The sequence below is a fragment of the Tursiops truncatus genome, chromosome 2 (assembly GCF_011762595.2).
Source record: "Tursiops truncatus isolate mTurTru1 chromosome 2, mTurTru1.mat.Y, whole genome shotgun sequence".
NCBI classification, from domain to species: Eukaryota; Metazoa; Chordata; class Mammalia; order Artiodactyla; family Delphinidae; genus Tursiops; species Tursiops truncatus.
In genome coordinates, this window is record NC_047035.1 from 113,448,676 (window position 1) to 113,464,374 (window position 15,699).

Here is a 15,699-nt window from a genome sequence, read left to right on the forward strand (position 1 = left end):
TGGTTTTTTAAATTGACCCCACCTGTTTTGAGCAAGGTCTTCATATTACCAATCCCAGTGCTTCATACAAATGCTGCCCCTCTTGTCTCATTTATCCCCTTACTTTGACCTCCCTATGATTTCCATAATCTCTCCTTCATTTTTTTCTTTAATCTCTCTCTGCCACCCCTCTGCCCTGCTCCTTCCAGCCCTAAGTGGGACAAGAGGCCTTATGCAGCATCCTCATCTCAGCACGTGCTGGCCTCTGTGTTTGGTGCTGGGGGAATGAAGAAGACTAAGCCGTGGTCCCACTCACAGACTAGTAGGGGACAGAGATGAGTCTGAGATGAACAGACTAGTAGAATAGGGGACAGAGATTGTCATATATCAACAGTGACAATAAGTGTGATAACTTCTGTAATTGAGACATGTACAAAGTGATATGATAGAAAGGAAGCAACCTAAGTGTCCATCGACAGATGAATGGATAAAGAAGATGTGGCACATACATACAATGGAATATTACTCAGCCATAAAAAGAAATGAAATTGAGTTATTTGTAGTGAGGTGGATGGATCTAGAATCTGTCATACAGAGTGAAGTAAGTCAGAAAGAGAAAAATACCATATGCTAACACATATATATGAAATCTAAAAAAAAAAATGGCTCTGAAGAACCTAGAGGCAGGACAGGAATAAAGAGGCAGATGTAGAGAATGGACTTGAGCACACTGGGAGGGGGAAGGGCAAGCTGGGACAAAGTGAGAGAGTGACATTGACTCTCTATTTTTACATTTGGTATTTTACACTACCAAATGTAAAATAGAGAGCTAGTGGGAAGCAGCCACATAGCACAGGGAGGGCAGCTCGGTGCTTTGTGACCACCTAGAAGGGTGGGATAGGGAGGGTGGGAGGGAGACACAAGAGGGAGGGGATATGGGGATATAAGTATACATATAGCTGATTCACTTTGCTGTACAGCAGAAACTAACAATGTAAAGCAACTATACTCCAAAAAAGTTGTTTAAAAAAAAAACCATGTGGGAGAACAGTATTTAATGGCATAAAGAGCTGTCTGCATATATTATCAAATCTAAATATTGTTGCATGATACAGTTTTAAGACAATTATATTTATATACATGGAAGGAATATTTACCAAAAAAAATTTTAATGGACAAAATAGACATTTATTCAAAGAAGATATATGAATCATCAAAAAACATATACAAATCACTAATAAGCACATAAAAAGATACTGAACATCATCATTTAGGGAAATACAAATCAAAACTACAATGAGATACTACTTCATTCCCTCTAAGACAGGCAATAACAAAATGACAAGAATGTGCAGAAACTGGAACCCTTACCCATTACTACTGGGAATGTAAAATGTCCGAGCCACTCTGGAAGACAGTTTGGCAAACTCTCAAAATGTTAAACAAAATAGACAGTAACCATATAACACAGCAATTTCATTCCTAGGCATGTACTCAAAAGCACTGAAAACACGTCCACACAAAAACTTGTATATGAATGTTCACAGCAGCATTATTCATAATAGCCAAAAAGTAGAACCCAAGTGTTCATTAACTGATAAATGTGTAACCAAAATATTCATAACATGAGATGTTACTCAGCCATAAAAATTAATGAAGTACTGGTACATGTTACAACGTAGATTATTGAAAACATTATGCTAAACGAAAGAAGTCTCACATAAAAGGCCACATATTGTAGATTCCATTTATATAAAATTTCCAAAAAATATATATTTTTTCCAGAATAGGCAAATCTACAGAGACAAAAAGTAGATCATGTTTACCTACAGTGAGTGACAGTACGAGAAAAGGAAACATTCTAGTAAGTAGGAAACTTCTTTTTGAACTGACTAAAATGTTCCAAATTAGATTTTGGAATAGTTGGCCAACTCTTAAATGAATTGTATACTTTAAGTGGGTGAAATTTTGTGGTATGTAAATTATATCTCAATAAAGCTATTTAAAACAAGGCCTCAGAAATCAGCAATGCTGTAACTAAAAGGAAATGTGGCGGTGTCTTCAAAATTCTGAAAAGAAGTTATTTCCAACCAAGAGTCTATACGCACTCAAATTTCCGATCAAGTGTGAGGGCAGAATAAATGCATGCTTAGTTATACAAGGAATCAAAAACATGTTCCTCCTATATATACTTTCTCATGGAGCTTCTAGAGAATATGCTCTGTAAAAGTTTACAAAGTAGATATATAAAAGGAAATAATGGTAGAAAAAACTGTTGATACAAAACAGAAGAATAACATAAGGAATGACCAATACAAAGGTAAAGACAGCTGTGTGATAGATCTAGAGAACAAACCCCTCTGATCAAAAAAATGCCAGCAGAGATTTCTACAAGAAGATGAAATTAATTCAAGATGCATCTGTACATGATCAGAGGAAATTAAAACAACTGTCAAAAAAGCTTAGGGTTGAAATGGATATAAGCACCACCAAAGTGTAGAAGAAAATCTGGCTGAATAGGTGACTTTGGACTGAGGAAACAATTATTTAAATAAGTTATTAAAAGGACAAATAATAGAGAAAAAATTAATACATTTAACTACATTTACCATTTTAACCATTTTTTTTTTTTTTTTTTTTTGCGGTAAGCGGGCCTCTCACTGTTGTGGCCTCTCCCGTTGCGGAGCACAGGCTCCGGACGCACAGGCTCAGCGGCCATGGCTCACGGGCCCAGCTGCTCCGCGGCATGTGGGATCTTCCCGGACCGGGGCACGAACCCGTGTCCCCTGCATTGGCAGGCAGACTCTCAACCACTGCGCCACCAGGGAAGCCCCCATTTTAACCATTTTTAAGTGTACAATACAGTGGCACTAAGCACATTTATTGTTGTGCAACCATCACTACTATCTATCTCCAGAACTTTTAGCCAAACTGAAACTTTGTACCCATTCAACAATAACTCCCCATGCCCTCCAATACTATATAATATTATATAGCAACTAAAAAGAACAAATTACATGCCACAAGATGGATGAATCTTAGATAGATATTACTGAGGAGAAAAGTCACAGCAACCACATACTATATATTAGTATTTCTAAAACTCAAAAACTAGCTAAGCCAAATGACTCTTTGCTTAGAAAAACATACGTTTATTGTAAAACTATTTTTTAGAGCATAGTAATGGTATACATAAAATTCTGGATAGCAGTTACCTGTGGGGAGAGAGGGAGAATGATCAGAAAATATATGATAAAAAAGTGGCTGCAGCAATACTAATAATCTTCTGGTTCCGAACTTGGGTGGTATTCATTTTATTGATATGCTTCCTAATGTACATGTGTGTTTTGTATATTCTCTTGTATCAAATGCTACCTTAATGTATAAAGACTGAATCAAAGCTTCCTATTAAACATGTATAGTGCACACTTCTTATGTTCCATTTCAAATCCCGTAAGTCTTACCTCTTATTCTAGCTGCTGCTATTGCAAATGGTACTGTAACTAGTCATACACACAAATTTTGTCCAGCGTCAAACAGGTGCTGCTGGCAGCACCTAGTTTCAGACTCCAGACACTTGCCTCTTGTCTGATGTAGGCTTCTGCTCTGCACTTACACAAGCAGAACTCTCTGTGGGGCTAGCAACCCCTGGAGCAATGGATTAGTCTCTCCTCTTTTCTTCCTCAAGGCAAATAGATGGTCCTGAGACACAAATCATTAAGCTTCTCAGTTGGTCCCACAGGGTTGAGCAACCAGTGGCCAACTCATTCATTGATTCTTGTATGGATTCTCCATCTTTCCCTTTTTTATTCCCATATCCCCCCTCCTGCTCCCTAGGATAACATTCTTAAATAAGCTACATTTATAAATAAACTATTTGGTGTTTGCAAAAGGGAAACCCATAATAAGCTGCCATAGCATACTCCATAGCAATTGTTTATGTCAGCCTCCAGCTGAAATACCACGAATTTGACAAAGTCATAAATTCACAAGGACAAAGAGTAAGAAGGAAGACTATGCAAGGGACAAGGAAGAGTAAAAGTTTAAAGTTGACAGACATGTAATAAGAGATGTAGTAGACTAGAAAAAATTAAAACCTAAGTATATGTGTACGTCAGAATCATAGAAAAGGGGAGTCTATAGGGGTAGGCATGATTGAGAATACACATATGCTCGTGTGTGTGTGTGTGTGTGTGTGTGTGTGTGTGTGTGTGTGTGTGTAGAGGCTGGGGTTTGGAGTGGGAGAGAGGCTAAAACAACAAAACGTAAGTTGTTCTCATTCAGAACTCTGGAAAGGGTCAGATATTAGAGATAACTGGTACCACTGCAAGGGTGATGCTGAATGGGGCTAAAAATAGGAAGTTAGTTTGAAAGTCTTTAAAAATGACCTAGATCCTTACTCTTACCCTATATAGTGAAGTAACATTCCCTTCCTCAAACCATTCAAAGATTTTACTTTATAGAAAAGTTGGAAACACAGAATCTCAGGAGAAGTCAGAGACATTAGGCATAGCTAAAGGTAGGGGTGGGTGAGGTACACTGAAAATAGGAGGAATTAAGTGGAAGTATGCGTATGGAATCATGAGAAGCCCAGCTACATAGCTAGAACATCAGTAGCCAGATTTAAAAGCTATAGGCAGGGAAAACTGACTGACCCAAGAGAAACAATCTAGAGATAGCAGACATTTGGAAGTCACCAACTAAACACCGAGATCCCCGATTAATAACAAAATACATCTTCTAGCCCAAGAATCAACTGAGTGCATCTGTATATCCAATGATTTATTCTCTCTCTCTAGATGAAGATCTCTCAGGAATCTCAAAGTAACATGTGCAAGCTGAAACTATCACTCCCTCTTCAAAACTGTTGCCTCTTTTATGTTCCCTACTTAAGTACTAAGCCAGAAATCGAGAAATCATCCTTAATTACTCTGTCTCCTCACCCAGTATATTCCACAAGTTTTATATAAGACATAGATTCCCCCCACCCTCTCTTTTCAGGAAACGAAGGCTACAAGAGCCACAATCTCAGAATACGAAGATAAACTGAGCCAAGAACAAATTTTTGGCGACTCCCAAACCCGTGCTCTTTCTCCTATGTGTTATGTAAAGGCTTAAAATACAGCAAAAAGGTTTTACTGGTATTTTACACACTGAGTAACAGGAAGAGTCCCAGCATTAGAATGGCAGGCTCAATGGTGAAGTAGAAGGTTGGAAGTGAAAGAAAGCAAAAATAGGCTGTGCCTATTTTTAAGAGATGACAATCAATGGGATGCTGGGGAGAAAGAAAAAGCTCTGTGGGTACTTAAAAATCTTTGTGCCAGTTGGTTATTTCAGTGAAATGACTTGACGTAGGTATCTGTCTCAGTTTTTCTAGGGGCTTCCCTTAGCTTAGCACATTGTTATTAAGATTGATGGCATACACAACGTCTTTGTTCTCTATATACAACGTACTCCTTATATATACATTAGATCACTGTCATATATTTGTTGCATACATACAAAAATTATTTGCACAAAGCACAGAAAATCCAACACAGACTTCTCATAAACATTGAATCCTCATAAAATCAGATGAGAGACATATAGATTTTCAATTTTCCTCCTTAATACAGGTTCACATCAATGTGTACCCATGACCACCTACTGCAAGCCATCATCTCTTGCCAGAACTGCTATCCAATCCAGGGCCTCTCCAAATCATTCTCCATAAAGCAACCATAGAGATTCTTCTGAAATATCAGTCAGTCCCCTGCTTAAAAGCATTAAATAAATTCTCATTACCCTTAAGATGAAGTACAGCCTCTCCAATACGGCTAACAAAGCCCCACATGAACTAGCCTATGTCTATTTGTCTTTCTAGAGTCGACTCTCATCATTTCTCTCTTCTTACTCACATTCTTTTCATTCTTTATTTGTGCCATGTTCTCTAGAGAGAGCTCTCTTTTTGCTCCTGGACCATCATACAGGTTGCTCCTCTGCCTATAAAACATCACCCTCCTCTTCAAAGGGCTCACCCTTACTCTTCACTCAGATAACAGTTTAAAAGGTTCTTTTTCTGAAAAACATTTCTGAGGCATCTGGCCCCATATCCAATTCTTTAAATACAGTACTGGCATACAAAATTTAAAAGTCCTCCTCTATGTTTCCATGGTATCTTATATTTCTCCCATCATATCACTTATCACATCTATCTCACAAAATATTGAATCTCCAGTTTCTGCCACACGACCTGGCACGAAGTACTTGTTAAATAAACAAATGATCTGGCAGAACGAGAAGTTGTCTCTGTCTTAATTTATTGCTTTATTTTTCTCTCAAGAACGATCTGACCTTCAGGAATGGAGTTACATGCAAATAATGCTCCAGTAAAAAAGCCACTAATTTTTAAAACAAAGGACAAACAAAACTATGTAAAAACACACAAATATCATTTAGGATAACCAACATACTATATATTAAAGTGAAAAAATTTGGAAAAGACTTTTGAAACAACCATAGAATACTTTTTTTTTTTGCGGTACGGGGGCCTCTCACTGTTGTGGCCTCTCCCGTTGCGGAGCACAGGCTCCGGACGCGCAGGCTCAGCGGCCATGGCTCATGGGCCCAGCCGCTCCGCAGCATGTGGGATCTTCCCGGACCGGGGCACGAACCCGTGTCCCCTGCATCGGCAGGCGGACTCTCAACCACTGCGCCACCAGGGAAGCCCTATAATACTTAATGTTTTAAACTTATACTAAAATATGAGTATTATTTCATACTACTAATTTGCTATTATTATATGAACTGCTAATCACATATAACTGCTTACATTAATAACCAAGTTCTGTATTTTTTCATTAGGGTAAACAAAATACACTCTAAGACATGATCAAATGCCATGAGATTTATCTGGCTGTAACATATGAGAAATTACTCCAAGCTGTTTTATGTGACATCAAGTCATATTGGTTCTAAGAGAACCTTGAAATCCATTCACCTTTATAAATCATGTTAAATATGATAATTACTTAAAAAACCCTAGTAATAAATTATTTGACTTATCCTTCAAAAAAAGTATTTATTTTTGTTCTCATTGTTGCATTTTATAATACAATGTCTCAGATGGTAAGCAGTCATTTACCCAGATCAAGAGGAAAAGTTGAATTTAAACAAAAATAACACTTTAGACAGTGAGTTTTCAGTTGCATTAAGAACAGAAATCAGGATCCACACATGCTACATAGTCAACTCTTAGAGGATAGGTTTATCCCAGTACTCAAATATGTGGTTATCAATATAGCCAAAGTCCTAAAAAATGGTGTCATAACCCACGAGTTTTAATGAGACTTATTCTAGTTCCTTAATGCCCTGGTATTAGCATGATAGTACAGCAGACCCCATTTAATTATAAAACATACCATATACTTCCACAATGTGCAAATTCATTATGTCCTTGTCTACAATAAATTCTGATAATATTCTTTTTGCCCCTTAAATAACAAGTTTCCAAAGGCATATTTTCCCAGTATAGGGTAGTATATTTTATTCTTCACACAATCTTCTCTACAACTATTCAGAAGAGCTTTTTCCATCTAGGAACAAATGTATCTTTGAAACCAGGGCAGTCTTTTTAGTTATTCACATTAAGTGTCACTTCAGCAGCCTCTATTTACCATCTCTGCTTCATGATATGTAATTATAGGCTCTGTACTTTTTTCAAATCATATTTTGATACAAAGACATCTGTTTCCAGTTTATACCCTCTTACCAAAAAGCAACTGCCCACTCAACATTGATGAAAGTTTTCTCTCTCACTTGAGGAATATTTGCACTGGCTAAAAATAGTTTTACATTTGCGTTTCCTTGTTTTTATACAGACTACATCAATTCTTAGTCCTAGATCACCAGCAAATTGGATGTTCCACTCTTTCATTTAAGTCACTTATTAGGAGTGTTCCATAGGGAAGGTCCAAAAGACTCCACTTAGTAGATACAAGCTCATGATTTCATGACTGATTTGATTTTCTGAGTATCTATTGTTCGATCCTCTCTATCTTCTCACCAATTTTCTCTAAAATATGTCTAAAATAAACTCACCAATACAACAAACACAAGCGGGGAGGCTCTCTTGTTAAGACTGCTAGCTGGCCTTTTCCTGATAACATTACTTCAATGCCACATATCTTTCTTTATCTTTCTTTATTGTACGCAAAGGAAAAGAATCAAGCTGGTGTGATAAATTTCTCTGTGAGGAAGGGTCTCAAAAATGAGCTTATACACATCTTTACAAAATCAGTTTGTCATTCCATGAGTGCCTAAAATCACCTTAACTGCTTGAGCCCAGACCAATCTTAAACCAATATATCAGACTATTCCAACTGACATATAAAAAACAGAAGCCCATATAGATCACTTCAGGCATCCAAAATTGAAAGCAGTACAAAGAAACATAACTGGGAATTCCCTAGCAGTCCAGTGGGTAGGACATGGCACTTTCACTGCGGTGGCCCAAGTTCAATCCTTGGTCGGGGAACTAAGAGCCTGCAAGCTGCGCGAGTGGCCAAGAAAAAAACAAAAATAAAAACTAGGAATTAGGAAAGTTATAACCATTAAATTGCTTCAGGAAATGCAACAAGGCACAGTTCCTTTTTTTACCCAAATCAAGAAAATGAGTTCCTTAAGCTAGGGATCTCTAATGACCAGGGTGAGAATACGGCCAATAGATTGAAATAAAAAAGGTACACAGGTCACCGGATTAATGATCTAATTTGTTCTTAGGTAAAATCTAACATGCACATATAATGGTGATTTTCATCGTCAGCCAACTGTCACTGTTAAGAAAACAAAATGCATGCACTATTATAAAGACAGCCAGTAGTTCAATTTGCTGGCGTTAAAGATAAGTACAGTTGAGGTTGGATACTTGGGCTGTGATAGCTCTTGCAGGTTAAAATAGTGAACCTAGACTTCTTGTAATAAGCAATAAAGAGTTATAAAAAAAAGTTATGGAGCAGAGAAGTGATAATATATATTAGAAAGACATAGTAACTCAAAATGGAAAACCTGATCAATGAAATTATACTTTAATTTTAAATGACTGATCATCCTAATCTTGTATCTTACCAGGACACTAAGAAGCTCAATTCTCTTGATGTTTAAAATGTACACAGCAGACTCTAGACACTAAACAATGCTCTTTTGCTCATTTAAAGTACAGTCTTTATAAAACAGTATGTGTAAAGGAAAAGGAGCTTTATTTACAAACTCAAAAAATTACTTACATTTGTTACTTTCAAATTTTACTTAAGAATTCTTCATTGAAAATGGTAAAAGGTAAGCTTTGGGTATCACACTCATCAAGAAAAGGTATCAGACAATTTGTTGTAAATCAAACTACTCAATTATTACTTACCAATAAGATTTCTCCATGGAAAGAAGCAGAATACCCATTACTTTTGCAAAAGACATTTAAAACGCAAGAATGGTCTCAGAAATTAAAACCTATGCACTCATTTTTAATTATCCTGGGGAAACTTTTTTTACATTGTACAACCACTTTACTAGAGGCAATCTTAGACAATTTACTGTACTGTTAACTCTAACCTTTTTAACTTATTACACCATTTACAAAAGCTTTAAGAAATTAAAAGAAAAAAAGGCCCGATTTACTGCATACTTTTAAAGCCACAGAAGTATTAATAAGAATTCTAGTTATTTCTTCTTTACGTCCTTGAAAACTTAAGTCAAACATACTTACTGTTGGTTTTTTTCATTTAGAGTATTCATTCCCTGAAGATCAGAAAGAGGTGTTCTGGGATTTTTCCGAGTTATACCTAGCATAGAGAAAGCAAAAACTTTCAATCAGTGCTAAGATAAACTAAACATGAAATAATTTTTCTAGGAACAAATGAAATTAATATACTTCAATAGTAAATATTTGCTAAACATATCAGAAATGTCTAAATAATAATAATATGAACCAATCCCATGACTGTTACTTATAAATTTGACTTAGTCAACAATGAAACCAATTCGGGAATTTAATAATAAATTCTTTAATTTCTTCTCTCATTTAAATATTATCAGGAAATACAAGGGTAACTGGGCTGAATGTCTAGAAGTATACAAACTCATTTCTTATTTTAATATTCAAAAAATTCCTAATGATTCCTTTGCACCATTTTTCAGCAACAGGATATTGCTCCTATAAACTACAGATTTTAGAGATCAATTAATCTTACATATAAAGACACTAAGAATCAAAGATGACGAATTGCTTCCTCAAGAATTACCAATATTTTTTAAACAAAAAATCTAATTAAAAAATGGGCAATGAACATTTTGGTACATGACTCTTTTTGAATTATGGTTTTCTCAGGGTATATGCCCAGTAGTGGGATTGCTGGGTCATATGGTAGTTCTATTTGTAGTTTTTCATTGCAGCTCTATTTACAATAGCCCGGAGATGGAAACAACCTAAGTGCCCATCATCGGATGAATGGATAAAGAAGATGTGGCACATATACACAATGGAATATTACTCAGCCATAAAACGAAATGAAATTGAGCTATTTATAATAAGGTGGATAGACCTAGAGTCTGTCATACAGAGTGAAGTAGGTCAGAAAGAGAAAGACAAATACCGTATGCTAACACAGATATATGGAATTTAAGAAAAAAAAAATGTCATGAAGAACCTAGGGGTAAGACAGGAATAAAGACACAGACCTCCTGGAGAACAGACTTGAGGATATGGGGAGGGGGAAGGGTGAGCTGTGACAAAGTGAGAGAGAGGCATGGACATATATATATACACTACAAAACGTAAGGTAGATAGCCAGTGGGAAGCAGCCACATAGCACAGGGATATCAGCTCGGTGCTTTGTGACCACCTGGACGGGTAGGACAGGGAGGGTGGGAGGGAGGGAGATGCAAGAGGGAAGAGATATGGGAACATATGTGTATGTATAACTGATTCACTTTGTTATAAAGCAGAAACTAACACACCATTGTAAAGCAATTATACCCCAATAAAGATGTTAAAAAAAAAAATAGGCAGAAGACTTGAATAGACATTTTTCCAAAGGAGACACCCAGGTGGCTAACAGGCACATAAAAAGATGCTCAACATCGCTAATCACTGGGGAAATGCAAATCAAAACCAAAATGAGATATCACCTCACACCGGTCAGAATGGCTATCATCAAAAAACACAAATAATGAATTCTGGCGAGGATGTGGAGAAAAGGTAGTGCTCATACACTATTGGTGGGAATATAAATTGGTACAGCCACTGTGGAAAACAGTACGGAGGTTTCTCAAAAAACTAAAAATGGAACTACCATATGATCCAGCAATTCCACTCCTGGGTATACATCTGGAAAAAATGAAAACACTAATTTGAAAAGATACATGCACTCCAATGTTCATAGCAGCCCTGTTTATAATAGCTAAGACATGGAAGCAACCCACATGCCCATCAACCAACACTTGGCTTAAGAAGATGTGGTATATGTATACAATGGCATATTACTCAGACATAAAAAAAAAAAAAAAGAAATACTGCCATTTGCAGCAATGTGGAAGGACCTAGAGAATATTATGCGTAGTGAAGTAAGTCAGACAGAGAAAGACAAATACTTTATATGACTTATATATGGAATCTAAAAAAAATACAAATGAATGTATATGCAAAACAGCAACAGACTCACAGATACAGAAAACCAACATGTGGTTACCAAAGAGGAGAGGGAAGCAGGGAAGAACAAAATAGGGGTATGGGATTAACAGACAGACACAACTATATTTAAAATAGTAAAAGTATCTTTGAGATAACAATCTTGTATGTGGAAAATCCTAAGTAATTCACACAAAAAATTAGGACTATTAAACAAGTTTAGCAAAATTATAAGATATAAGATCAATATTCAAAAATCAACTTAGCAATAAACAATTGGAAAATGAAATTAAGAAAACAATTCCATTAATAATAGCAATAAAATAATATAAAAGGAATAAATTGAACAAAAAATATAAAATATCTACTGAAAAACTACAAAGCATCATAAAAAGCAATTAAAGAAAACCTAAATAAATGGAAAGCCATCCATGCTCATGGACTGGAAAACTTAATATTGTTAAGATGGCAGTGTTCCCCAAATTCATCTACAGATCAATGCAATCTCTATTAAAATTCCAGCTGCCTTTTTCTTTTTTCTGAAATGAATAAGCTGATCCTAAAATTAATATGGAAATGCAAAGGACCCAGAATAGCCATGTTGAAAAAAGAGAACATGGTTGGAAGACTCATACTTCCTGAATTAAAAACTTACTACAAAGATAAAGTAACTGAGACAGTATGGCACCAGCATAAAGATAGACAAATAGGTCAATGGAAAGGAAGTGAGAGTACAGAAATACATTTATCATCAACTAAATTTTGATAAAGGTGCCAAGACAATTCAATGGGAAAAGAATAATCTCTTCAACAAAAACTGGGAAAACTATATGTCCACATGGAAAAGAATGAAGTTGGATCAAAGACCAAAATACAAATGCTAAAAGTATAAAACTCTTAAAACATAGGAGTAAATATTCCTGACATTGGATTAGGCAATGGTTACTTAGAGATGAAACCAAAAGCACAAGCAACCAGAGAGAAAGACTGAGAAACTAGACATCACCAAAATCTAATACTTTTGTGCTTCAAAGGACACTATATCAAGAAAGTGAAAAGACAACCCACAAAATGGTATCAACAGAAAATGGCCCATCAAATATCTGATAAGAAGCTTGAATCCAGAGTATAAAAAGAACTTTTGCAACTGAATAATACAAAAGATAACCCACTTTTAAAATGAACGGAGTATGAATAGATATTTTTCCAAAGACAACACACAAATGGCTAATAAGCACATAAAAAGATGCTCAACATCATTAGTCATCAGAGAAATGAAATCAAAACTATAATGAGGGCTTCCCTGGTGGCACAGTGGTTGAGAGTCCACCTGCCGATGCAGGGGATACGGGTTCGTGCCCCAGTCTGGGAAGATCCCATATGCCGCGGAGTGGCTGGGCCCGTGAGCCATGGCCGCTGAGCCTGCGCGTCCGGAGCCTGTGCTCCGCAACGGGAGAGGCCACAACAGTGAGAGGCCCACGTACCGCAAAAAAATAAAAATAAAACTACAATGAGATTGCACTTCACACCCCCTAGCATGACTATAATAAAAAAAGGAAGATAGTAAGTGTTGGCAAGGACACGTAAAAATTGGAAACTTGCATACACTGCTGAATGTGAAATGATACAGTCACTTTGCGAAACAGTCTAGCAGTTCAACAAAAAATTAAACAGAGTTACCATATGACCCAGAAATTCCACTACTAAGTATATACCCAACAGAACTGAAGACATACATCTATACCCACATAAAAACTGTTACTGGAAAACATATGTCTTGGATCAACAAATTCAGTTAGAACTTTGAACAACTTTATTTTCTTACATATTTGAATGCATTGTTTTTGTTTCATTTATTCAGTTCCTAAGTCATGGACACCAAATATCCTTATGACAAATTATCATTTTCTATTTGCCATATGAATTCTTTTCTTCTGCATATTGAAATATAATCACTTCAGGCCTTTCCTTAATATTAGTAATGCAATTTTCAGATATGTTTCCTCTATTGAGATCATATAGGTGTTGATTTATGCCTCTACTTGATTTAGTAGTTCAAAATCTATTTCAACATCATTCTGATATTTCATAGTCTTAAATTTGTGCTACTGCTTTATTGGATTCATGTTCTTAAATTCTTCTTAAACTGTAAAGTGCTCACCGGGAATTTTCTTCTCGTTTTTGGTGTTGCCAACACAATAGGGCGTTTCTTTTATGCATGTTATTTCCCTTTGTGTAATGATTTTTTAAACATTAATTATTAAATACTTTAAAGGAATAATATACTGATCACTTGCAACTGACCACTGAGATTAGAAAATGAAGTCCTGTGCACCTTTCTTCTTGATCCCATTTCAACAGCATCAGATCCCAACATTGCCCACTTGCTGGAATTAGCATAAAAGGACTTTAAAATTGCTATCATAATGTTCAATGACTAAAAGTATAAGACAGTCTTATGACCTAACAAAAAAATCTCAGGAGAGAAATGGAAACTGTAAAAGGAATCCAAATGGATATTCTGGAACTGAAAACTGAAATTTTCTGAAATGAAAATTTCATTCTATGGTTTTACAAGGAGACTTGAAACAGCATAATGAACTTGATATCAGATAAATAGAAATTTTCTGAAATGAAAAATTCATTCTATGGTTTTACAAGGCAACTTGAAACAGCATAATGAACTTGATATCGGATAAATAAAAATTATCCAACATGAAGAACAGGAAGAACAAAGATAGAAGAAAAATCCACAGAATATGAGGAATCTGAGACAATATCAAATATTCTAAGAGCATGTAATTGGGGTCTCAGAAGAAAAAGAGAAATTGCAGCAGAAAAAGATTTCTGAAAAAATACTGACCAAAAATTTCCTAAATTTGATGAAAAATAATGAAGCACAGGTCCAAAAGGTATAGCTAATACCAAACAGCATAAATATAAATATAAATGATATCTAGGGACATCACAGTCAAACTGCTGAAAATGAAAAAATAAAGAGAAAATCTTGAAGCAGCCAGATGAAAAAAGGTATATTAGATATGAAAGAACGACAACAGAATGACATCTGAGTTTAACATCACAAATAATGTAGGACAAAAGAAAATGGAACATCTTTAAAGTGCCAAAAGTTTGATAGTTCCTAATGATGTTAAACATATGTCTACTTTATGACACAGTAAACTCCATCATAACTTTTACCCAAGGAATGAAAAGTTATATACACAAAATGAATTGAACAAGAATGTTTATAGCAGGGTTCCTCACAATAGCTCAAGAGAGTACAAACCTTATATCCATCAAGAAATAAATGATAAACATGAAGTTGTATACACAATTGTATATACATATACAATGGAATACAACTCAGCAACAAATTACTGATATAGGGAACAAGATAAATGAACACATATATAATTATGTTACATAACAGAATCAGAACACAAAAGAATACTGTATGATTGCATTTCTGTTTTAGAAAAGGCAAAATTAATTTATAGTAACAGACATCTTAAGAGGAGTTGTCTAAAGGGGGTGCGAAAATGTACAAGAGAGTAAGAATAAACTTTCTGATACAACTTTATTCGAATATTTTATATTTTTGTGGTCATATCTTTTTGTGTTCATATGCTTTAGGTTTGTCTCTTATAAACATCTTACAGCTGAATTTTATTTTAATTGCATAATCTTTTTTTAAACTGTTTAGTTGGGTTTATTTTATTCGTATTACTGATATATCTGGAATGTTTTCTGCCTTATTTTATGTTTTGTATCTACCCTAATTATTGTATGCTTTTACCCAGACTTCTACTGAACTATTTTCTTTATATTCTGCTTTCTTTGTTTTGTTTTGGAAGTTATATACACTCTCCTCTTCGATTATTCTTGAATTTTTTACATATTCATGAATTCTAAACTAAATTAATTCTCTATTCTCTTTTTCTAAAGAGTACGAGAACCTTTAAATCTCTGATACAAGTCATCCCCTTCCTATCACAGCTATTGTTACCCAGTATTTATTTTCACCTTATTTTCTTCCCATTAATCAAGCAAATTAGGCA

General features: G+C 35.4%; 1 protein-coding gene across 11 annotated transcripts in view; it reads right to left on the bottom strand.

The window, feature by feature from the left end:
* The window catches only part of MYO9A (myosin IXA), a 268,571-nt gene that overhangs the window by 113,652 nt on the left and 139,220 nt on the right, over positions 1-15,699 (bottom strand). For all 11 annotated transcript variants that reach the window (XM_033851931.2, XM_033851933.2, XM_033851934.2 and 8 more), the window contains one exon: positions 9,719-9,794. In XM_033851931.2, the coding sequence (XP_033707822.1) occupies positions 9,719-9,794 (76 nt within the window). The remainder of the gene's footprint in view (positions 1-9,718; positions 9,795-15,699) is intronic.